The 25,666-nt window shown below is 49.9% G+C and overlaps 3 protein-coding genes across 3 annotated transcripts; 2 read left to right on the top strand and 1 right to left on the bottom strand.

Moving 5' to 3' along the window:
* Positions 1 to 1,097: 1,097 nt before the first annotated feature.
* On the top strand, positions 1,098 to 15,440 carry LOC121594721 (homeotic protein female sterile-like). Its single transcript, XM_041918341.1, has 7 exons — positions 1,098 to 4,297; positions 5,371 to 5,695; positions 5,772 to 5,867; positions 13,148 to 13,319; positions 13,409 to 13,573; positions 13,641 to 13,995; positions 14,493 to 15,440. Exons 1-7 carry the CDS (start codon positions 2,872 to 2,874, stop codon positions 14,681 to 14,683), a joined length of 2,730 nt encoding a protein of 909 aa, XP_041774275.1. The 5' UTR covers positions 1,098 to 2,871; the 3' UTR covers positions 14,684 to 15,440.
* Positions 15,441 to 16,179: 739 nt separating this feature from the next.
* Positions 16,180 to 18,539, bottom strand: LOC121594729 (GATA zinc finger domain-containing protein 1-like). The gene is made up of 3 exons (XM_041918351.1): positions 18,412 to 18,539; positions 17,707 to 18,312; positions 16,180 to 17,621 (listed from the first exon to the last, which is right to left on the bottom strand). Exons 2-3 carry the CDS (start codon positions 18,223 to 18,225, stop codon positions 17,226 to 17,228), a joined length of 915 nt encoding a protein of 304 aa, XP_041774285.1. The 5' UTR covers positions 18,226 to 18,312; positions 18,412 to 18,539; the 3' UTR covers positions 16,180 to 17,225.
* A 2,596-nt stretch (positions 18,540 to 21,135) lies between these two features.
* Positions 21,136 to 25,003, top strand: LOC121588696 (nose resistant to fluoxetine protein 6-like). The gene is made up of 5 exons (XM_041906957.1): positions 21,136 to 21,435; positions 22,578 to 22,953; positions 23,016 to 23,307; positions 23,375 to 24,485; positions 24,560 to 25,003. Exons 1-5 carry the CDS (start codon positions 21,222 to 21,224, stop codon positions 24,658 to 24,660), a joined length of 2,094 nt encoding a protein of 697 aa, XP_041762891.1. The 5' UTR covers positions 21,136 to 21,221; the 3' UTR covers positions 24,661 to 25,003.
* Positions 25,004 to 25,666: the final 663 nt, after the last annotated feature.

The following is a 25,666-nucleotide window of genomic DNA, read 5'->3' as shown; positions in this document are numbered from 1 at the left end:
GTACACAGCCCAGACCTTGACCGATAACGGGTGTTATGCCAAAGAAGAAGAGAAGAAACTTACTAATAAACATCGGAAAAACTTACTAATAATCATTTTGGCCCATTATGTTCTACTTTACGAGACATTACGGTTCCTGAATTGATTTTGATAATATTTTATAAAAAATAAAATATGAGCTTTTTCTTACTCCCAGGGTGGGGCGGGACAAATTCGACACAAATGGGACTTTTTTCTCTCTCTGCGATCTTGAAAGCCATATAAAATTGTGATCTTATAAAATTGGCTCTCCATTTCGTGTAGATTCTTTCCATTCGTTCGACTAATTCTTGCTCCAGTACAGTCAATCAGCGACGTATCCAATAAGTGTTGCTCTCGGATTTCAAACTTTATTAACTGTTTTGTTGACATCACGAGTTGTATAGCTTCTAGGGTGTTTTTTTAATTGAGTATAAACATGTAGACACTTTCAAATTGTGTTATAAATGTAATGTTTGAATACTACTAAATAGGCATCCAACTACTACTTTGTGAGGTATTGATTTTACCCCCACTGGCCACACATATTTTGGTGACATTGTCCACTATCTAGTATAATATAAATTTGAATACAGAAGTAAACAAAAGTGTATATAAAACAATATACTATTCACATGGCAACTCCAATTTAGTTGAAAATGCGCCACATTTACTTAAGTCTTGGAGGGTGCAACTTCACACCGGCTGTTAGTAAGAAGCACCAAGGATTTTTTTTGTTTATTTTGACAATTGACAGGTTTATGCTCAGTGCCGAGTGACACAACATATGCTAAAGAATTAGTATAAATAAGGTGTACTAACTTTTTTTCAAAAGGAACAATAAATACTAAAGCTGCAGAGGAAACGATTTAACCCCCAATGTCGAAACTACCCCAACTTTCCCTTATGTGGTTTTTGACAACAAATCATTGCTTTTTTTATTTCAAAATGTAAAAAAAAACACATCCATAATTGTAAAAACTAGAAAAACCCATACCTGCAAAATTCAAAATTGAAAAGAACGGTGTAGCTCGAGAACCGACTGCACTCCCCGCAAGTACTATTACAACAGGTGAGGCTTACATTATGGAACACTAAATTTCAATAATTCTATTTCATTTGTAGATTTGTTTATTGTTGACACTGCCAATCCCAAGCATTAGTAGGTTTTTTGTTTAATTTAATTGTTTTCACCCATTCACCGCGAAGGTGTACACTTCAGGTGAGGCGTTCCGTTTGGCACGCAGTGTAGTACAGCGGACAGCATTGTTCGAAAGCGGTGTGGCAGGACAGCAAGCGGCAAGCAAAAGGGAAAAACTCAAACGCACCGCGTGTTCGTTTTTCCTTCCCGAAATAAATTTCACCGCTGGATTGTTTTTTTTTATTTTTGCATACCGAACAGGTCCTACTCTTTCCCCCTCGCAGTGCCCCCATCGTCGTCTTCTTTCATGCGCAACCGATTATCGATACGGCGAGTGCGACAGTGCGTCCCTCGCGCGGCACCTCTCGTCACGGTTCACCGGCAGCGGACAAACCCATGCACCCGGAGGACATCGACATCCGGCCGAACGGTGCACGAAGGGTGCGCACTGCGCGAAGGATCCTTTATCGACGGGGGAGGGATGGGGAGGAGATGAAGGGGGGATGGACAGCACAGGAGGCTCAATCTGGCTCGCTCTCGCCCACGCTCGGGTGGCATATCCTACCGTTTGCCCATGCCCAGTACATCCTTCGATGGAGTATATGGGGGGCGAGAGCTGAAATAACTCCGGGGGAGCCACCGGAACCGGGGGGAGGAAGGGTTTGGGAGGGCAATCAGGACGTCAAAGAGGAAGCAACAAAAAAAAAACATAAAACAAAAACAGCACAAAATGTCCGCGGTCCGAAGCTGCGTGCAAGCGAGACGGCTTGCGAAGGCGCACCGACAGCGAAGGAACCAGCAGCGCCAGCGGCCGAACGACAAGGACGGCCGACCGACGGACGGGTCCTATGGGGTCCCTTGTGTTTGCCCACAGCTTCACCGAGCGGCATGCGCTTGCGTTTCCGGCAGTGTTTGTCGACCGCACGAAGGTAGCGGATGGTACAGAGCGCACCGTATCGGTACTACGGACGAAAAAGTGTCGCAGAGGCGAGCGAGCGCCTGCGAGCCTACACGACGACTCCTACCTCGTCTACCTAGCTAGCAGGGGGTGGGGAGTGGTGGGAAGCAAGTGGACGAAGCTCTCGGGACTGTCTTGGGGCATGGGGGAGCAGCCTTTGGAGCCGCTGATTGCTGGACGTCGGTGGACAGGGTCGTCGCAGGTGTACTAGGCCCTAGCTCAGAAGAGTCCCTTATACAAATACACAGTGTGTGTGTGTCTGTGTGTGAGTGTGTGTATGTGTGTTGTGTAAGAAAACTTATCTCATAATCATGTTGGAGTAGCAGCAGTAGTGCTGTGTATGTGTTTGTGTGTGGGTGTGTCGCAACCCTCGAATTGCGTCGCAAGTTGCAATTGTGTCCTTAGTTCGGACTTTGGAGTGCTTCTGAAGGAACCTAACGGCGAAGAGGACGCGAATTGCCTGGAACACCTGGAAGGATTGGAAATCCCGATCCAATCAAATTCTGACACTAGGACGCCATCTTGGAATCGATGCCTGTGCCAGCGTGAGCCAATATTCGGGTTTTTTTTTTAATTGTCGCGTTGTTTTGTTGGGTCCCCTCCCGAAATTCCAAGCGCGCAGTGGTAATGGTAGCTCTGCTCCAGAAGAGCGTCCGACGGTGTTGTTGTGAATTTTGTCCCAGTGGAGTGAACTAAAGAGTGTGTGTTTGTGTGCCTCTCCTGTATCCATTTTTGAAACATCCTCGGCAGCGTGATGCAGCGTTCGCTGTACGTGACGCCGAGCTGCGGTGGTTCGTCCGTTACGATACCTTCCCTGCTGACCACCCTGAGTAGTCACACCGACCAGCAGCAGCAGCAGCAGCAGCTACAGCAGCACCAGCAACATTACAGTGTCGTCACGCCAATCGATACGATCACGCTGGAGGCGAATCTCGGCAGTCCGACGGGGCGTAGTGCGCTCAAGCGCAAGCTGCCCATCTCCGAGCTGGAGGACCACTACCCGGTGTCGGTGACGGTGGCGGCACCGTACTCCTCCACCCTGGCCGACGGAACCGGCCCGCTCGGGACGAAGCAGCGCAAGGATGTGGAGCAGAGCGGTGGCATTGGCGTCGAGCTGCACGAGTTCCCCGCGTTCGGGCAAGCGTTCCAGGGCGTGTCGGGCATAGGGCAGTTCTACGTGATTGGACCGAACGACACGAACAACAACAGCTCGGCGAACCCGCTAAGTGATGCGGGAGGCGATCCACATCACCACCACCACCACCACCAACACCACCAACACCATCATCAGCAGCAGCAGAATCATCACCATCATCACCATCACCAGATGGCGACGTACATCTACGACGTGCCGGGCACGATCGAGACGGAAGCGACGGAGGTCATCCCGATCAGCGAGCACCACCTGACCTCGACCGTGCTGGCCCCGGTCGGCAGCGACGTGGTGCACCACACGAACGGGGGCATCGTGCTGACCGACATCAGCTCCTCCACCTGGACCAGCACGGCCGAGCTGCTCGATCTCGACCGGAAGGCGGCCGGTGTAGCCGCGACCGTGCCGACGAACGTGCACCACCATCGCTACTCCATCGTCAGCACCGAGCATCAGCACCATCAGCAGCTACCGCCCCAACATCAACAAACCACCCATCAACAACAACAGCAGCAGCATCACCATCATCAGCAACATGCGCATCTTACCTCACACCATCATCATCAGCAGCAGCAGCAGCAGCACCATCATCACCAGCCCTACCAGCCGTTGCATACACACCATCAACCTCAGCAACAATCGACATCCTCGCCGTCCTCTCCCCGACCGCCACCCACTCTCCCTCCGCCTCCACCTCCTCCTCCCCCGCCGCCACCGCCACCGCCATCAGCTCCCGCGACGCCCACATCCTCCGCCGACACCCACGCGCACACCCATCGCAACAATCAAGAATCAGTGAATCAGCAGTTTGGCGGCGGCGGTGGTGGTGGTGGTGGTGGTGCTGCTGGAGGCAGCGGTGGCAACACCAGCCCGTACAACAATGGCATCAACAATCAGAGCTGGCCGAATGCCGGCGAGCCCGGCCCAAGGTCCACGGACGGGGGGAGCCCGCGGCGTGCCGACTCGGCGACACCCGCCACTGCCGGGCTGACGCTCACGAACGGCATGAAGACGCCCGAGCGATTAGGTAAGGACACTGGACTATTAATCCACGGGGAGCAATTGCTTCGTTGGAGCTCCAATGCTCTAATTTCGAGATTTTTGGAGAATAGTGGTAGATTCCAACAAGCTCTCAAAGAATTGTCTCGGAAAGGTCAAGTTGTTGGTAATTTCTTTGGAGCTCCAATGTCTAATTTCGGAACCGATTTGGAGAACATTGAGTACTCAAATGTAACATTGTGAAATAAGTTGTAAGCAGTTGTTGGTCAATAATTGGGGCATCAATGATCGATTTAAAGGATTTTAGAGAAACTTTGGAGCTCCAAAAATACCAATGGTTTTTTGGGATACCCAAAGCAAAGCTAATTCCGAGCAGTTTGGGGAACATTTTGACTCAAAAATAAGAATGTGTAATGAGTGCCACTCAAGGTTCTTGTTGTTGGTAATTCCTTTAGAGCTCGAAATTCCGTTTCTAACTGAATTGGAGAACATTGGAGAGTCCAAAAACATTGTGCAACATGCCATTCCAGTTTGATGGTAGTGCCTTGAAGCTCCGAAGCCTAATTCCAAGTATTTTGAAGAATTGTGGGAATTCTAACAAAACTTTCCGTAACTAAAAAGTTGCTCCAGATTCTAATGTTTGGTAACCCCTCGGACCTCGGATACCTCCAAGCTCCTAGCGTAGGGAGTAATACTCATAAATAGAGAGAGAGAGAGCTCTCTCGGCCGGAAATTGAAATTGCTACCAATATTGAACCAAACACCCGGGCAGCAGTAATGATGCGTGATCGCCGCGTGTCCTTCCGCTGCACGCGCACGTGTGTTTGTGTGTGTTTGTATTTGTAAAAAACCGATCAAACGACCCAACGGTTTCACGCTCCGGCGAGTACTTCATCGAAACGCACCGGTGCATAAAATTGCCTACCATTTAACGCGATTGATGTGGATGGATGGCGATGAAATTGAACACAAACACTACCCGGTCATGGAGACCCCATCATCACCTGCCTGCCACCGCTAGCTGTACTTGTAGTTGATTGCCAGCTTTCATCAATAGTTCCCCCCTCTCTCTCTCTCTCTTTCATTCCTCCCCTTTTGCAGCATCACAAACCCCCGACACACCAGAAGACTGCAAGAATCTGTCATGGCTGCTCAACTTCAAGCTCGATGACATCCCGAACCTGTCGCCCCGCTCCAACCGGAAGCAGCGCTCGAAGGGAGCGTTCGGGTCGGGACCGGGTGGGGCGAACCAGGACGGCGGAGCCCTCCCTGGCAGTGGTGCCGCCGGTAGCACCGGTGGTAGTGCTGGAGCGGGCGGTGGCGGCGGCGGTGGCGGCCTGGGTCCCGATTCTGGCACGGTTGCGATCGAGGAGGGCGATCTGAACGTCGGCGAGAATGTGACGATCGAGAGCAGCAACGGAAAGTCGTAAGTATTTTCGGTGCCACATATGTTCCACACTGGTCGGTCGCTAATGCTGTGACGTCCCCCTGACTTTACACAGACCGAAGAAGCCGCCCTTCACCTACACCGAGCTGATAGAGTACGCGCTGGAGGAGCAGGGCGACCTGACGGTGGCCGCCATCTACCAGTGGATCTCGTAAGTATCGTTGGTCGGCGCTGGCATGCGAAGTTGTTTACAAACCTCAACCATCCAGGCCACTGTTTGCTTGGGCGGGTGTCTTAATGGCCACCAGGTCAAACACACGCCACCGCAGCGCAAACAAGGCCACGTTCATGTTGTATTTCATGAATCTTTCGTTGGGATTCTTTCTTATGAAGCTTTAGCGATAGTTGATCTGTATAGAATCTCAAAAGATTCATGAGTTTATAAAGATTCAAGGATTGATATGTCCATAAAGAATCATTAATACCCAAAGAATCATGAGTTTTCCCAGATGTATGACTTTCAAAAAAAATTATTTGCGCGATTTTGCCTTCCCGCAGCAAGGACAGACTATCCGGCTGCGTGGTACTTGCCAAGAAGTCTCGACAGCCTGCATAGGCTGGCATGACCACATGTAGGCCTTTACGCCAAGAAGAATCTTGAATCTTTTGAGTTTCATAAAACTTTTCAACCGACATTCAGATAAATCTAATCATGAATCTGAATCAGATTCAATCAACATTAGAGGTGGCGTACAAAGTGAATCGGAATGCTTGGTGGGAAGGTGAGGTATTTTTTTAGGGTTCCATTTATTCAAATACGCCCATAAACTTCAAATTTCAACCTCTTAACGTAAGTTAATTTAAGTTCTCAAAGGTATCCTTTGAGATGATATCTTTTATATCATTCTTTCCACAATATGAAGCAATGGAATGATAAAAATTAAACGAAAAATAATGAAATGATGTTAACATCTTCACTGGAATGCGGTTTTGAGCAGAAACAATTATTGTGAGGTCACATGAAATGCTTCAGAAGCCATCTTACCCAATTTATTTTTGAATTCGGCGTCTTCGCCTTGCTTAATTTAAAAAAAAGTCTATTTAGGCTTGAAGATTGTGTTCATTAAAACTCAAAACTTAACTCCAATCATTGCTTTACTGCTTATCAGTGCACGATTTACAAATGGCGGAATCGGTGAGCGCTCCATCGCAAACGCAAACAAAAACAAGCTCAAGCAGCATTACCCAGCTCGCGACGAAGTAAACGCCCTTTATTCAATGACCTTCCCTGTGCGTGTGGTTTGTGGTTGTTATTTTGCCACCATTGTGGACACACACTCACACACACATCGATGTACGAGGACTATCAGTATTCCCCAGTGGTCAGCACACTTCCAGTGGCTCTCTGATTGGTCAGCGGCGACCTGTTCGCTGTCCTGTTGTTGTCCTTCCAATTGCGGTTTCTTTCAACTTGCTGGCGCCCTCGGCGTCCTCTCTCCATTCCCTCCCCCCCACAAAAAACCAAGGGGAGCTTCCTTCTTCCACGGTGGACGCAGCGCGTTGTGCGCAGGTCCGTGCAACGTCCTTCCAGCGGAACATAAACTCGCAATCGAAGCACAGCAAGCAGGGAATAGGGTGTAACGCCATACGCCGCCCTTCTACTGTGTCGACCTAAGGAGCGCGTGTGTGTGTGTGTGTGTGTGGGTAGCTCCTTTTCCGAAAGGGGGAAAAGCGCGATGTAAAAGGCAGGCCGCCGTGTGTGCCGACCCCTCGTCGGTAAAAATCCATTTTGTTCGCCCCCTTTTTTCCCCCTTATTTGATACAACGCACACAGACCCACGCGAGAACGCAATTTTTCATTTTCTTCTTACCCGCCACCACCACCACCATCCCTTCTTACTATTTTTTGTGGGTTCTGTGTGACATTGTACATTGCGCACCCCATTTTTCTTTTTTTTACTTTTCCTTTCTGCGTTTTTTTTCTTTCTTTTTTTTGGTTGGCTTCTTCTATCGCTTTTGTTGGTGCGGGCAGGATTGCTTGCGCTGCTACTGTGTGCACACATTTATGATAAAATAATAATAGACAAAATGGAAAAAAAATTGCCCGTTAATAACATGTTGTGCGGCTATACTACGATGCGTAATGGAGTGTGAAGGAAAGAGAGAGAGAAAGACAGATGAAAAAGAGATTCTCATCCGAATGTTCTAAATTTAAGAAATGTCCTTTGCATTCGCCATTAGCGTGGCATCTCACAAAAGCAACACATCGGCTCATGCCTGCTTGACGATCAGGGTTTGTGTCTTGCCTATTTTATTGTCACCACCACCACCACACTGCATACATAAAACGCGTTATCATATTATGACAGTTTTGATGACGGCAGCGCGCAACTATCCAAGAGCGAATGACGGCTGTCGGTAGCCATTTTTTTTTTTCGTATCGTCCATGCGACCACAACAATGTGGTGGTAGTGCACGTCGCATCTAGATTTTCGGATGTGTGTGACGCATTGATCGCCTTATTTGTGTGTATCTTCCGCTTCAGGCAGGAGGCAAATGAGTTCAAATGAGCGCCAAACGGCTGCCAACACTCTCACTCAGAGCAAAAGAGTTATCAAACGAGCTACCGCGAGCGATAGAAGTTTGTTGTCGAAAAATACAATTTAATACGATTTAATCCACGTAGGAGCTATTTTAGGACTCTGTAGGTCTCATCGAGAGTTTAATCTCGAAAGAGTTACACAACTCAGGATTGATTAAATTCACTAAGAGATGAGCCAGAGCTCTAACACTCACTCGCTTCTCATTCTAATGCCTACTTGATGGTTAGGTTTCTTTAATTTCAATCTACTACGCTACTACGCCTTAACTAACGCCTGTTTCTGGCAAAATATTATAGAACCAAATCGAACGATTCCAGCCGAGCGAGTCCTGCACCAGCTTCGATTGACCATAAATCGAACGAATCGATCCCCGGTCGCTCGCAATCGCATTACTTATCGTCAGAAGCAAAGCAACAATACCAACAACAAAAACTGTCATTTGCTGAGTCCAACTACCCCCAAAAAAAAAAAAAAAACAGACCCTCTTCTGTTGGTCTAGAATCCCAGGGGGATGTCGGAGTGACAACCGCAGCCGGGCAGCAGGTGGGCGAGCGCAACGTAAGCGCGAGCGCGCGCGCGCATACACACACGGGCAGGCAGGAAGCCCTCGGCCGGGTCAATTTCCATTTTATCGCTACTTTGCACACGACACCCCGCGCCAGAAGCAATGGTCCGTTCCGCCTGATTGAGCCCGAGCTAGAGTCTCTTATGTCTTCCCTGCTTCGGGCAGGACCTGTTCCCGGTGGGGTCCTGCTGCATGCGTGGAACAACCTGTGCAGCCCAGGCAGGGGAAAATATCTAGGAGTGGCCCTTCCCTGTTGTCGGTGTGTTCGCTGTCGAAGGAAAAAAAAATGATACCGCTGCTCCCCAACCCTCCAGGGTGCCAACAATGGCAAGTGGACTCTCCTCTCCGCGTCCCGATCTCGCATGTCACCTGTTCGTTCACGGACCTTCGCCTGATTCGAATGCGTGTGGCAGATATACAACAGCGAAGGAGGGCGCGGTGCACATTATTCACCCAAAACCCACTGCCAGCTGCTGCTTACACACACAGACACACACACACACATACACAGTCGATGTAGGTTTCAGGGTTTGATTGGCTTCCGAATTTCTTAGTCGCTCGGCGCTCCGAACACTCAACTGCAGCCTTTGCAGTAAGCGCTTATTGCTGCAGAAGGGCTTTGTTCCTGGCCGAAGGGGTCCTGTCTCTGCTCTGCTCTGCATAATAGCTCCCCCGGCTCCGTCCCGGTCCATCCCCGGTACCTTGCGGGCGAGATTATCCTGTCCTGCGCCTCTTTCTTCCAATTTTTTTGGAAAAGATTCTTAAAGCCGTTGTTGGACTGCACACCACCGCTCTCTGCTGCATCAAAAGCTGCGCTCCACCCATCCCCCCCCCCCTCCCCCCAATATTTTGCGCTGTAATGCCCCTACCCGGTTCTTCCGCATGCGTCTGCCCACCTGACGCGGAAAACGTGAAAGCCATCAACGTCAATCCGTGAGCCTGATTTATAACGCTGTCATTCCATTTTTCATTTTCGCTTTTGCACCCCTCCGACGAACCGCTGGCTCCTTCCTGCCTAAAGACTTCATTACAATGTGTGTGTGTGTGTGTGTGTGGTTTGGTTTTCATGTGGGAAAGCTCAACCTGCCACGGCCATGTAACGTGTGGTGGTGCAGCGTTTTCCCTTTGTAATGCGCTTTGATTTATTCGGATATTTATGACACGCCGGGGCGCGCGAGCGCGAGCAACTGCCGCGGTGGTTCCGGGCCAGAAGGGAAGATTTATGGACCGGAATAGACAGTGGGAGGGAGGTTCTGGGCAGCATTTTTGAAAGGAAGAATAATGCTAGACACAAAATGTCGGCCAACACACACACAGAGAGAACCTGCACAAGACATGGGGAGCATTGTGAAATTGGCCCAAGACGTTGTTGGAGCACATTGAAGTTCTTCAGGATTTGAGTCATCGTACAATGTAAACCCAACATCTCGCTTATCTTCGCAATTAGGATCTCTTTGGACTTTCTTGGGGACCGGAGCTCAATGGAAGCCTGCAATGTTCCGAGCAAAAAATCGATGCCACCGACTCAGCCGAGCGCTTGCTGGGCGGCACTCAACCTCCCAGTCGGACCAACGGAGTACGGTACACAACAGCGAACGACAGCGCGCTATCGTAATTAGTAGCGAGGAGGCAGGGGGTTTAATGGTGGTGACAGCTCCTCCACAGCACTGCTCGGGTTGCGTCGAACTGAGATTCTGGCTCTGGCTGGTCCAAAAAGAAAAACCAAAAATCGAATGCAATCGATTTTGGCAGCAAAATGGCGCTCGGGGCAGGTCCTAAAATTTGGAGCAAAATTGTCGCTCCGCTTTTTGCCGAAGTTCGCCGCCTGGCCCGGTCAGATGGACAGCACCGACGACTGGTATTGGTGGTGGAGGGGGCACCAAAGACCTACCGGGTCCCCTTTTTTTGGTATTGCTTCTTTTCTCACTGTCCCCCCCTCTAGCCCCGTGAACGACGCTTTTTGCTGCAAGAAGGTTCTTGGAGAGCGAAGGGTTTGGGGTTGAGATTTTTGCACACAGCGGACATCGGAGCTGGGGAGACGTCGAAGAGCGGAGAAACAGCGGGGGACGCACGTGTCCATTACCGTTGATGTCCGTGTCTGGAGCAAAACGAAAAAAAAAAAACAAACCGCCTCCAAATAACCTCCAATAATAGAACACCGTGCAGCGACGGCTCCTTCCCCGACAAAAGGCCCCAAGATCCGAAAGGCTGTGCTTCGAAGGAGCGAGCAAAATAAGAAGTAAAACAAAGCAACAACTGCCTGGCTGAGTGCAAATGTCAAAACGGGCGGGGAAGCCCGGGCAAGGTTGCCGAAAAGGATGCCAATCGCCTTATCGAAGAACACACACACACACACCTGGAAGAAGGGAGGGGAGCGACGGCGAGTAGGCGAAACGACAAACGCTCGGCGTAAGAAAGTTCAAACTGATAGCACGCCCCTTGCCTAAGACCCCTCCCATTGACGATCCGCACCGAAGTTTGGGACAGAACGACGCAACATCGAAACCATCACATCACAGCTCCGCACGCGAAATGCGAACCAGGCGAAGAAAGTAGTGGGAAAGTAAAGTTTTTCGCTGGCGATGGTAGTATTGGTGGCGCATCGGTCCCGCAGTCGTAATGGTAGTGGTTCGATGCTTTCGGTTAGGTTTTACCTCAAGACACGTAAAAGCATAATTTAAAGAATGTCTACGCAGCTCCAATCCAGCGCATTTCTTTTAGGAGAAATGGTTTCGTACGTTCTTTGGAGATTTTATGGAAGTACGTCCAGCTCCAGAATCTTGTATCAACTACGACTTCTTTGGGAATTTTGGGGAGTGGAGACAAACACAGCAGCGAGTGTTTTCAGATGCTTAAGGATGTCTATAGCCTGTCTGTACTGTATGTTGGCGTATGCAAAATCTCGGCAAAACGGATATTTCTATCCGTTACTTACTTGGGTACTGAGATTTAAAAAACGGAATACTTCTGTAATGCCTTTCCAGGATTCTCGGCGGTTTCTTTGACACACTTTCATAGCTCGTAACAAAGACTTCGTGAACTACTCAACACCACAGAGTGTCCTAAAAGTAGGCCAACTTCTATTAGATTCTCTGATAAGTTCTGTGAGTAGAGATGTCGTTTACATAACAAAAAAAACCTGGATACATCTCTAGCATTCTATAGGGCTTCTTCCACGGGTTGAAGTAATGCTTTAGCGGGCGAACCATCCAGTATTCCTTGAGGAACAACAGAGTTTTATCTGGCTAAAATTCAGGTGCACATGTAGGCGCTGGTGCACTTTCCCTTGTGTCCTATGAAAAGGTTCTCTTATCTCACTGGAAAAAGGAACTTCTTCGAAGCGTTGTTTGTGCTACAAAAAAAGAAAGAATGCACATGCTACTGTAGCTTTCCACATATCTAGTTTTATGTCCCGAATTTCTCAACAAAACCAAATTCCAAATTCCATCCAAATTCTACGAAAGCTGGGAACTCAAAACCTGGGATCTGTGCATCTTGTTAGAATCTTATTCCAACGCCACCACGGGCATTACAGCGCTAGCGGGCAATCAATTCTTGCTGCAAAACCCCCTTTCGCCCGGATGTATCCTTTTTCGCTTCATTGCCCATTCTCACATTGCACACTCCCACAGCTCGTCAGTGACAGTTGCACGCAACACCTTCTTTCTCAGTGATTAATTCACCGCCCGCTTCTGCAACCCTGTCCTGTCCTGCAGTGAACCAAGTGTGGCCCGTGTCAATCCCGAAAATATGCCCCCGCGTACCCGTGGGGGCTACCGGGTTTTTTTATTCTCTCTCTTCCGTGTATGTGTGCAGGTGCAAGTTGCACGGGGGGTTTCTGTGTGTGTGAGTGCAAGCAGGTAATTAAACTCTGCTCGCTAAGTTGAGAAACGACCGCCTGTATCACTTTCGATGAAAACCCATTGAACCGTGTAATCGAGCTCACCCCGGGTAAAGGGCCACACCTTCAACCGTCCGTCACGGTTCACCGGCTGTCTCCCTGGTACGAAGTTTAATTTACAACCATGTGTGTGTGTGTGTCTGTGTTGCTCTGGAGGACACACACTTATACCAGAAACTCCTCGGAACTCGGAGGGACCTCCATCACATTCTCCGACGGACGACGACAGTTGACAGCTGATCAGAGCGTGTAATGTCCCGAGGGCGAGGGTGACTGCTTCCGGTCACTGAAATGCCCCCGTTTTATAGTATCATTGCGCCACCTCGCCCCCCCCCCCCTTTTGTCTCATGACTGTGGTCCTCTTCTCATCCCTTTCGTATCCTTCCCGCCCGCTGGACGTGTGTTGCACCGGGCCGTTCCAGGGACCACTTCCCGTACTACAAATCGCACGACGACCGCTGGAAGAACTCGGTCCGCCACAACCTCTCGATCAATCCGCACTTCCGCAAGGGTCGCAAATCGTCGCACGGTTCCGGCCACCTCTGGACAATCTCGAGCCGCAACTCGGAGGACAACTTTCTCGCCTGGGAGCATGTAAGTGTGCATACGGCACCTAGCCGCACTTCACACGCCACCGATTAACCGTGTCTTTTGCTCTCTCTCCCTCTCCCTTTTGCCGGCAGAAAAAGCAACGCTTCGAGTGGTTCTTCAAGATGGAGGCGAACGCACGCCTGCGGGAGGTCGGCACGAGTGACACGATGACAGATGCGGAGGTCGCCGCTGCAACGGCCAGCCTCGCACAGTACGTGCCGAAATCGCCGGCCACCACCGGTTCGCCGGTAAGTCAGGTAACTGTTCCGTCGTAAGGAAGCAATATCGAACGGCAATACTGACCAGCATTCTCCCGTCCACCAGTGTCTGGAAACGATCAACGCCGCTGCACAGGAACCGCATCGACAGCATCTGTCTCACACGCTGCAGCAGCCGGTCCAACATCAGCCCCAGCAGCAACATCAGCAGCAGCATCACCATCATCACCATCATCACCATCCGCAGCAGCAGCAGCAGCAGCAGATAACGACGACGTACCATGAGGCGCAGACACTGTACGCGGACCTCATCACCGGTGCGCAATTTAAGGTGACGGCCAGGACGGAGCAGGAGCTGAAGCATCCGGACGAGGACGCATTCAATGGAATACGGCGCGGTGCCGAGATACAGATCGAACGCCCCACGCAAACGATCCAAACGTACGAGATGCTCGATTCTGGTAGGTATTCTTGGTCATCCTCTATCTCACTCTCTCTCTCTGGGTTGATGTGTCTCCTATGTACTATGTATCTGAAACTTTTGAGTTTCATTCTACTTTGAAGATCTGTGCATCTTGAAACTCGAAAAACTTTGAAGAATAGATCTTGAACTTCTAACCGAATGGCAGACGATAGATACAGAAGATTCTTGAAGAATTAATATTGAGGTTCGAGAATGCGGACTTCCTAATTCCTAATTCCAATGTTCCTAATGTTCTTGTATATTTGAAGATATCAGACATTCGAGATCCATGGATATCAGGAGAGTTCGTTCTCTGAAGCTTGTCACACATGAAATATATAAACTCCTGACGTCATCAAGATTTCTGACAAGTCTGAGTAGCCCAAAATTCAGGCATTGAACTCTCTCCCGGTTCATGCATCTTTGAAAGCTTCAAAAACACAGATTTACCTCCACTAACAATATCCTCTCTGTATCTCCCCCTAACCACCCCAGCGGAGTACAACATTGCCGACTACCTGAACCCGGTGCCGAAGGAGGAGATCGTGCAGGAGTGTGGGCTGCGCTCGGTCGCACTCGATCCAGCCGAGCTCGGCATCAACATCCCGTCGGCGAGCGGCCAGGACGACGACATCCTGTTCGACGACTTCAATCTCAACTACTTCGGCAACAACATCATGACCTGACGACGTGCCGCACCGCAGGAGGAGCAGGAGCAGCAGCAGCAGCAGCAGCCTTCCACAATACTGCTCGCTCCCCTGCTCGAGCCAGTCTTTGCCATGGGGCACCAGTCCGTACCGATCGACGGTACGGTGCAGCAGATCGTTGCCATGCTACCGACGACCGTCGTCGCTACGGCAGTCTCCACCAGCGCGCTAGGCGACGAACCTCCGCCGGCCTAGTGAGTGCTGGGAGAGACGAAGCGCCCCGGAGACGAGATGCATACACATAACCCCCTCAGACAGGCGCCTGCTCCGATTGATCCTAGAGACTAACGTTCCCCGTTTCCGTTCGCTCCACTGGTTTAGCAATGCAGGAGAGGTTAACGCGATTACTCGTTATTAGTTTGTGCCATACGTATATTACGCCCGTTAGTTGAACGTGTTGTGCCCTTTGTGTGTGTGTGTGTTGTGTGTATGTGCGTACGTGTGCGTGTGTGTGTGTGTGCAATTTGAAGTGTATGTTTGAATTATCGTGAATCCCCCGACAGGGACCGCAGCAGCGCAAAAGTTTCATATACTTAATACAATTTATATTAACAAAAAAAACAACAACAAAGCTGCAGCACCTTCCCTTCTGGTGGTACACGCGGCTGGTGCGCGGGAGCTTTTCGTTTGATTTACTCATTGTTCTAGTCAAAAGTAACAATTTACCAAAAAAAAACAAATAAACAAAAAACGAAGCGCCTCGCTCACTGTCTCTCTTTCTCTTTCGAGCAAAGTGTGTGTGTGTGTGCATGTGTTTGTGCAAATGGTTTAAAAATCACACCACACACACACACACACAAGGAACAATCAACATTTTAGTAGCTCCCTACGACCACTCCTTACCTTAGGCAGCGCACTCAAACACACACACAGTTTCCAAAAAGAGCAAATTTTTTAACATAAGCATCTAGAGCAGAAGTGATTAGGACAAACAACCCATCCCAGTGCCATTCGTACACATCCTGCTCTCTCTCTCTTTCTCTCTCGTTTAGACATTAATCGTAACCAAAGAAAGAACTCACACACGTGCACACCAAAAATGGTTCACACGAAATCGACCGCTCGCCGGAGCGCATTTCCCATTGGGTATTAGCTATTTCGTACTTCTCTAGCTCTAATGAATTCAACCGAATCGAATGCAAATTGTTGTTGTTTTTTTTACAAACAATGACACAAAAAAAAGAGAAAAGAAAAACCAAACGCTACTCCTCCAGAAGTCAACCGCAGCACGTGGTGGAGCACGTGGCGAAGTCTTCGGAGGCTTTGGCGCCCTACAAATTGTAAATCGAATTCCCTCTCGCACATACCTAAAGCCCGTTCTTAACACACACAAAAACAACAACAAACAAACAAACAAACAAACCCCATGCGAGGAAGAATATATGTAAACGTATAGAGACTCATAATAGGACTTGTAATTCTTTTCTCTCAATTCTTTTATACTTCACAAAGAAAGAAAACACTGGACAACAAAATATGATTCCCCAAAGGCGCGCGCATTCCATTTCACCATTTCCTCAACAGTCGACATAATTCGAAATATTGAAATATTTCGTAACGCTTCGTGAAATGTTTCCTGCGTTACAGCTTGAATAATAACTCTGTCACGATGAGCGTAATATTTTAACAAGAGTTCATTATGATCGGTAAAATAATAAATTCGTGTTAGAGTTCTACACCCTGACGCTTGGTTGGAGTTTAGCTCCGTTGCTCCGTTGTTCCTAATTAATTCGCACCTATTTTCCTATCCACTAGAGTGTGTGCGCGACCATTTCTGTACACGTTATTTCTCCTTACTAAGCAACAGTGTCGTTCGATTTTCGTACCGTACAGTATAGTTCAACAACCGCGGCGTTTGCCTACACGCTATCAAAGTTTTGACGAAACGTTCTTAAATAATACTTCCCTACTGGGACAGTGCAGTGCAAAATGCAAAGTGAAAAAACCCGCGGCTGCCGTTCAATGTAAACCGCACATGAGGTATAAACGTCATCGCTCCCCTACGCTGTGAGCTGTCAAACGCTGTCCGCCGCGACTTGTGGCGCTACAAAACCAAACGCAATCCTATAAAAAAGTCGTTATAGCTCAGCGTTACTGCTCATCGGGCCTGTCTGTGTGTTGCTGCAACCGACACAATTGTTTTTTGATTGTTTTGTACTGCTAAACAAAAACGATACATATGTAACAAACCCTCAAAATGAATTAAAATTATTAGCAAAATAAAAAAAAAAGCTGTTCGTCAAGTGTGGCTTCGATAATCGAAGCAAATAATTCCGCTCACCGATGTGCCGATTGAAAACCGTAACGATCAGCAAAGTTCTCCTAAATGCATTCGTCTAAAAAAAAATACGGTCTGTTACGTTACTTCACACTACTTCAATCATCTAGCCCCCCCCCCCCCCAACCTCCCGCTTGCTTCGTCTCATTTTGGTTAGACCAGGACGGCACAAAAACAGTTACCATTTCTCCCACCGTTTACCACGACCCGCAAACCCCAAAATACCTTACCGCGCACCGCTCGCTACTTGCCAACCGGCCGTTCGCCCAGGTGCAGCTGGCAGATGTTGGCCCAATCGTACAGCGGCGCCTCAGTCGACCGGCCGTCCCGCTCGACCGGTCCGGTCACGTACTTGCGCGGGTACGGATCGCACCGGTTGAGGTAGTAGCCGCTCGGCGCGTGCATCACGAACTGCATCTCGCTCAGGTTGCGCATCTTGTCCTCGTCCGGCCCGATGTGGTAGGTGGCCGGATCGAAACCCTCGTTCGGGGGCGGGCTGGCCGTGGTCGGCACCAGCCAGGTCAGGATCGCGTGCTTCTCGTTGAACACGTCGACCACGAGCGCCCGTATCTGGGCGTAGTACGTGTTGTCCTTCGTGTCGACCAGCGAAACAATGTCGCCCACCTCGTACCAGTAGTCCTGCTTAGGGGAGGGGGGGGGGGAAAAAGACGCACATTAGCAAGACACGCCAAGCCGGGGGCAAGCAGGAAAGGAAAACCCGTACATTGTGAAACACTTTCGGCACCGATTTGGGGCGCTTCGTTTCGTCCGTCAGCTTCGGTTTCGACGGGAACGATTTGCGCGCCTTATTTCGACTGGCCGCCTTCGACGGCGTTGACGAACGCGAGCTGCTGTGGGTGGCACTGTTGGCGGTGGTACTGGTGGTGGTAGTGGTGCTGCTGCTACTACTGCTGGCGCTGTTTGTGGAGGCGCTGTCGAGGGTGGCGCTGTTCTGCCGCGCAATCTTGGCCGGGCGCGGCGGGATGAACGTTGGCTTCAGAAAGATCCCATCGTCGGCCGGATTGCTCTGGACCGGGCCGGTCGCGAGGATCGTTTCGCTCTTCCGGCCCAGCCCGCTCGGTCCGGCCACCGGCTCATCTGGCCCGTCCTCCTGCCGCGGTTCCAGCGGCGGATTGCACTGCACGTCATAGCACCCGTCACAGAGCGTCTTCCGGCTCAGTATGATCCAGCGGGCGGTGCTGTTCGTGCCGCAAATGGAGCACTTTTTGTTCTTGGGCGGCATGCTGCTTTTCTGTGCCTTTTTTTTTCTTTTCCTTTCTTCTTGAAATCAAACACGGAACGTATCAGTGGGTGTAGGGCAAGCTAGCAACTGAAATAAAGCATTGGAAAGAATAATAAAAAAAGGAGCCCCGTGTTAGCTGTTTCTCGCTGTTTCTCGCCCTTTTTTTAGCCGGCCTGCTTAACTTACCTACGAGCTAGGCGTGCTTCCATCTCACATCCACGAAGTTGCATGCCTTTTGGCCTGCTGCGCCTCAACAGTATTGGCCGATTTCCAGTGAACTGCGATTGTTCTGTATCACGGCATCGGTCGCTCTGTTTACACACAAACAAGCGACCTGTCAACGACGCACAATTGACAGCGGGCGCACAGTGGGAACCGTTCATGATCATTCGAAAAAATGTAATTAAAACATTTATTTTGCATGTGTTGCTGCTCGGGCGATGAAATAACTTGCTTTTCTTATTTTAAGGTTTTTTCCCTTTTAAGTATGTATGCCTTATGCAATTCCGCCCCAACCGCCTTGAAATCAAAATTTAAAAAAAAATACATACTCCACAGTGTAATCGCGCCACAGTATATCTCTGTTTGAAATTTTTATTCAAACTAACCGTTGTTTTTGTTTCTGTTTCCACAATTACAATTTGTGCTACGATAAAACTGGCAGATATTATTTTATTTTATGCTAAAAGATCCCAAAGATTTAAATTCCCAATTTTTATCTTCTTCGGCGCGAGTGCCATTTGAAATCGGCATGATTAGGAATTCCGGTTGACACGGTCCGCACTAGTGATGGGTGAAGTTGGCAACAATCCGGAGTCGACTCCGAACCGACTCCGACAACTTCGGAACCGACTCCGGAAAGTAGGTCCGCCCAGCATTATCTAGAGTCGTTCGGAATCGTCTGGATCTGCCTGGAATCGCACGGAGTCGTCCGGTGTCGTTCGGAATCGGAGTCGTTCGGAATCGGTTGAAATCGGAGACCTTCGGAGTCGGCGGAATAATGGCCTTTAGTGAAATTCACGCACAGAGTAATACGACTAAACAAACACAACAAAATGCCTGGTCACAAGCACATTGCACCGGACGGCTCCTGTTGACTCCGACCTACTCTGGGACGACTCCGAATGACTGCGATTCGAAACGACTCCTAACGACTCCGGACGACTCCAAACGACTCCGGACGACACCGACTCCGAATGACTCCGAACAACTCCGAAGTACTCCGAACGACGCCGAAGGACTCCGCAGGACTCCGGGCAACTCCGGACGACTCCAGATGGCTCAGACTCCGTACGGAACTAGACGTTCGGATGTTGCCGAAGTCGGAAGGGTAGAGGCATACAAACCAACAATTGAATGCTTCAGCGCCTACCAGCTGACAAACGACAACGGCTTCAGACTCATCAACTTTACCTCCATCACGTATTAGAACGTGCGAAGCATCTTTTTTTCAGTATGCACCTCACTTCAACTACACCTGAAGATCACCACAACGGACATATTCCTAAATTGATCACGTGCTAGCCGACGGATGGCACTTCTCAAGTATTATCGACGTTAAACTGTACAGAAGCCCAACCGTCGACGCGGTCCATTTCCTGGTAATGATGGAGCTGCGCCAGAAACTCTCCGTGGTCAACAACCAACAGGGTCAGATCGGTACTAGGTGCAGGGAAGCACACCGAGCTCGATGTCAGAGATCGGGTGTGTACATGGTTGGAAAGTTGCAGCCAGGCACTGAGCATCTTGGAGAATTATTGTTGACCAGCCCATGTCACCACGACGTGCTCTTTAGTGAGCAGGTCAACGACACAAATGGAGAGAGAGTGTGTGTGTGAGAGAGAGACAGAGAGAAAAAGAGAAAGTGAGAGAGAGAGAGAGAGAGAGAGAGAGATAAAAAGAGAAATTGTGATCATCCTGGACAGGTTTGTTAGAACAATTAACGTCACGTGACAGGGCTCTGCCTCCTGTTTAAATTGGTCCTAGAAGTGATGTCGTGTCATCATAAAGATCTCACGAGAGTCATCTGCTCCACAACTCAACCCAGAGATTTTTCACTCTACACTACTTCAGAGCTAGCCCAAGTGCACGTCGTGGGCGAAAAAGATTTTACACATCTTTTTTTATTTCTCTTTGGAAGTCCTAAGCCATACCTTTGGACTGCACAACTCTACTCACTTGTTTTGATAAAGGCATCAAGTGAACTGTAACATTACTAATTACAGCCATACTTATCGGGCACTATGTCCACTTCAACGACCTAATTAGGTGCGAAAATGCTCACAACTTAGCGCCGACTGTCATCCTATGACTATGCACGTTATCAAGCTCTGTGGAGCTTAATGCGTCGCTCTTGTCATTGCTGAAAAACATGTCTAAGTCATTGGAAATGGTGGTAAACCTTTCTGCTAGAGCATCTTCATCATATACATGCGACCATAGTAATTGTAGCTCAACGATTCTAGCTTTCTAGGATTCTGAGAGACACAGTTCCTACCGAGATTCCTTTCCGGATCCCAACAACGAACTACCTCAGGAGCTTCCAATATGTCTGATAAGAGCCTGACCAGTTGCGCAACAACTCGCTTGTATCCCTTGTCCTCTAGCAGTTCGAAGCTGTTTGCGTACGAATTTATTTCACTGTGTTTGTTATCCTGTGAGTCAACGTGTCCACTATTTACGGAACCGTGGAAGATGCACACAGTCATCCTACTGCGACTAGTGAGAAAAGGGAGGGGATAGTTATCTTCGGTTCGAAAACCTCTCGAAACCAGAGGTATCTTCGACCGTATATATGTGTGTGTGTGTCTGTGCGTCTGTCTGTACTTTAAAAACCAGAACGCGGATCAAGTACCCATTGCAATGCGGCCAGCAAAACATCACCATCACATCTGCGGCCACATAGGGACAGCCAAGTATAAAACCAGCGGACTAATCGCACAGTCCCCTCATTCCGATCCGTCAGTGTCGGGCGCACGCTTCAAACCCGTCAAGCCATGTTGCGCCGGTTGGTTTGGCTGTTGTTCGGTGGTGTGCTACCATACGTACTCGCGCTTGCCGATCCACATCCATCAATCGATTTCGGCGGCATCGTAAATGCACTACAATCAGCGAACGTGACGCGCCAGCTGCCCACGGGGACGCCGTGTGACCGCGAGCTGTTGGCGCTGGTGGCCGGCGTGCAGGCGAAAGAGTTTTGGGCAGTGAAATGTAAGCAAATCGTGTCGTGTCGCAGAGCTATAGGGAAAAAATATACAAAGTGCACCATTAGTGTAGGGGGTTGAGGTGTGTTCAATAGTGGGTGACGAAGGTGTTATTAAAAAAGATGGTATTAAGTGCTGCTTGAGGTTCTTATCGGCGCGAAGACGAACGGGATTAGGCCGAGGAACGCTGGTTTAAGGATCGAATGTGTGTCTACACACTGTACGGGATCAATGCACAGCACCTAAGTGGAAGCGAAAGTGGTCTAGTAATGCGTCATTGCTTTGATTAAAGAAACTATCATCGAAATAAAGTGTGCGCGGGCGGTTTATCGCACAACAAGTGCCTGACCGGGCTCCATTAGGTGCTACTGGGAGAGAGGGGGAAAGTATTCCTTTTATTGCAGCCTTAAGCACTGCTAATCTCAACTGGATTTCTACTACCAACTTCGATTGGTTCGAGGCACTAAACGTGGCCGCACGTTTTACGAAGCATTCGCAGTTGACATCAGATTTGCTCGGAAGATCAAAGGTAGGGGATCTATTGCTTCTAGAAACATCTTCTCAGTGTGCAGTTTCCCATTATCTACTTCAGTGAATGCCATTTAGCTGGATGTTAATTTTGGAACCTGTAGACCCCTTTTCTCAGGATTATGTCCATAGTACATCCACAGAAATGTACAGTTCCTAAGGGGATCTAGAACGCACCACCAAGGCTGAGCTTGTAAGATGTCCACAGACACAGGATGATCACTATATCAGAGGATAGGTATCATAGTTTTAGCTAGCTCTGCAGGATGTGTGCAAGTTTTCAGAGATATTTTTTATCTACAATTTTCAAGCACAATGGCGTCGTTAACAGACTTTCTGATTGAACGCACCGAATTGCGATGTATCTTCAATGTGTGGACATATTGAGTCACAGTTGACTCATTTCTCTAGTTGCTACTGACTAGAAATATCTTCAGTCAGACCTCTAGGATCAATATCTCAGTCTGCAGCTTCTGGGATAATCTAACGTGGATTTTGAAAGACTTTGGGGACTTTGAGGATTTTCGGTATTCTTTCACCGCCTAGCTCTTTCAATGTAAACCTAATCAAATCACTGTGACAACCCTATCTCCATGTCCCCTAAACCTCTTCTCACCTCAGTGCTGGACTCGTGGGGCAAATGGCCGGCCGGTATCTTCGCGGGCAATCTGTACGAACTGGGACACTACGATGAGTGCGTCGACCTGCGGCACGACTATGGCGGATCGCCTGCGACGGACACTCTAAGCGGCCGCTACTGCTTCCTGACCGTACCACTCACCGGTCTGCTTCCCTCCAAACGTCCACCGACCCAACGCATCATGCCAGGTACTTCAGGTGGCCCGCTGGCCGCCCACCTCGGCGTATGCATCCCAGCCGCCTGCTCCGCCGAACAGTTCCAGCAGTTTCTCACGCGCATCGTACCTAACCTTCCACCAGTGCAAATGACCTGCAACGAGGTAGCTCCGACATTCGGACCTGCCCAGTGGGTTGCAATGTAAGTATCGTCCTCAAGTATCGTATCGTTCTACAACTCAGAACTAACACTTCGACACACAGTGGAGTCTTCGGCACAGTACTGCTGCTAGCAGCAGCGAGCACACTGTACGAAGCGGTGACGCTCTGCCGGCGCCGTACACCGCACCCCAATCTGGCCATGTTTTCCCTGTACCGAAATGGCCGGAAGCTGCTAGCGACGAGTCGGCGCAACCCGACGGACACGACGGTCAAGTCCAGCACGATCGACTGCATCCACGGCATACGCGTCATCTCGATGGTGTGGGTCGTGTTCAGCCACAACTACGTGCGCATCGGCATGCAGCCGCTCTACAACTCGCCCGTCATCCTGTCGGTAAGCCGGTTGACCTGGCTGTCTTGACCTGTCCACCACTCATCTCATCAATGCTTTATTCTTGCAGTGGCTCGAGTCGTACCATAGCGTGCTCGTCGTAGCGTCCACTGTGTCGGTCGATACCTTCTTCCTGCTGAGCGGGCTGCTCACCTGCTGGAGCATACTGAACGCACTGGACCGGCACGGCCGGCTCAACCTGCCCGTCATGTATCTGCACCGCTATCTGCGGCTAACGCCGGCGCTGGCCGCGATCATACTGTTCGCCGCCACCCTGATGCGGCACGCCGGCTCTGGCCCGTTCTGGGACGGTGCGATGACCCTGTCGGAGAACCCGTGCCGCCGCTACTGGTGGTCGGCCTTGCTGTACGTGCAGAACTACGTCAACCCGCAGGAGGTGTGCCTCGGCCACACCTGGTACCTGTCGGTGGACATGCAGCTGTACCTGGTGTCGCCCTTCATCGTGTACCCGCTGTGGCGGTGGGGCCGCCGCGTCCTGGCCGCGATCGTCGCCCTCACCGTCGCCTCCATGGTGGCCGTGCTGGTGCTGTTCTTCGTGCACCATCTGCGCCTGTCCTTTCTGGCGGTGGATGAGGAGCGGCTGCGGCACGTCTACACCTACTACCCGACGCATACGCGGGCCGGCGCCTGGCTGGTGGGCGTCTGCTTCGGCTACGTGCTGCAGCGCACCCGCAAACACTACGTCCCGCTGCCCCGGTGGTCGGTCGGGCTCGGATGGGCGCTGGCCGCCACCGCCATGCTCGCCGTCCTGTTCGCCGACCACCCGATCCAGCAGCCGGACTACGAGCGGCTGCCGCTGGCCGTCGACGCCATCTACGAGTCGCTCAGCCGGGTGTGCTGGGCGACCGCCGTCGGGTGGGTGGTGTTCGCGTGCGTCAACGGGTACGGTGGTCCGGTCGATCGGCTGCTCGGTGCCACCGTCTGGCAGCCGCTCGGGCGCCTCTCGTACGCGATCTATCTGCTCCACCTCCCAATCCAGCTGATGATGGCGGGCACGGTGCGGGTACCGTACTACTTCACCGACCTGCTCGCCGTGTACCAGTTCTGGGGCGACATCGGGTTCACGCTCACGCTTGCCCTGCTCTGGACGCTGCTGTTCGAGTCGCCGATCATTGGCCTGGAGCGGATGCTGTTCAGGCGCGGTCGCGACCCCTCGAAACGTACGTGCTGTTCGCGCGCACAGAGTGTAGTATTTGCATGGATTTCTGATTTCCGCTTTTGCTTCTTCTCACAGGCACGCCACAGGAGAAGGGGCCAGCTAGCGTGGAAAATGGCAACGAGGCTAGGGTGATACCGAAATCTCTCTCACTAACGTTACAAACCGCTCGTCTGTAGTATCGCCCGTTCCCGTCCCCATACGCTCCTGTCATCGCAACCAGCTTTGTAGTTTAATCCCCCATTTTCTCTCACTCTCTATCTATCTAAACTCTTTGTAGGGTAAAAACAGCTTCAGATTCAAAGAGATAAATGAATCTTTGAGATGAATCAAGGAATTCGGTTGCGTTGTGAGAGAGTTATGAATCTTCAACGATTCAAGAACTTCAGAAAAATAAACCCATAGATCCTTGAAGAATCAATAATAGTTACAACCTCATCTGCCGGGTTCTTCTTCTTTGGTACAACAACCGCTGTCGGTCAAGGCCTGCCTGTAGCCACAAGTGAAGTGAGCTTGGTTTTCAGTGACTTATTTTAACCTTAGGCATGATTGGCATGTTGTTACGTCGTACGAGTTGACGGCTGTACCACCAGACCGGCTCAATCTGGCAGAGTTATGTTTAACAATTACTGAACTTTAGATGTCAGCTGGTTGATGATTCTTCAAGCTCTTCAAGGTCTTCAAGAAACTTCTCAACTTGTCTGATGCAATTGACATGCTAGGTTCCATGAATCTTTCTTTAAGATTCAATCATGTGATTCTTCAGTGATCAGTGATTCGGAACTCGAATCGAATTCCTTAAAGATTCGTGAATCTCCAAGATTTCACGAATCTATAAAGACTCATTATTCTTCAAAGATTAATGAGTCTTCAAGGATTCATGCATTCATTCATTTTTTTATTCTTCTAAACATTGAATTTGCGCTATCTCATGGTACATTGGAAAACTCGCACTAACTTAACACCATGCTCGTAGTGGGTTCAAGCCTCGCATGGGACGTCTGCCCGTAGCAAAACAAGCTATCCGGCTGCGTGGTACTTGCCCAGAAGTCTCAAAAGCCTGTATAGACTGGCATGACCACGTAGGATGTTACGCGAAGAAGAACAATAAGAAGAAGCTCAAGCTCTATGTATTTTTGGAGATATTTGAGGCACTTGAGATTCGTGAATCTTTCGAGGTTTATG

This window comes from Anopheles merus, chromosome X (genome assembly GCF_017562075.2).
Source record: "Anopheles merus strain MAF chromosome X, AmerM5.1, whole genome shotgun sequence".
Lineage (NCBI taxonomy): Eukaryota > Metazoa > Arthropoda > Insecta > Diptera > Culicidae > Anopheles > Anopheles merus.
Note: the sequence above shows the minus strand (reverse complement) of the source record. Positions and strands in the feature narration are given on the sequence as shown.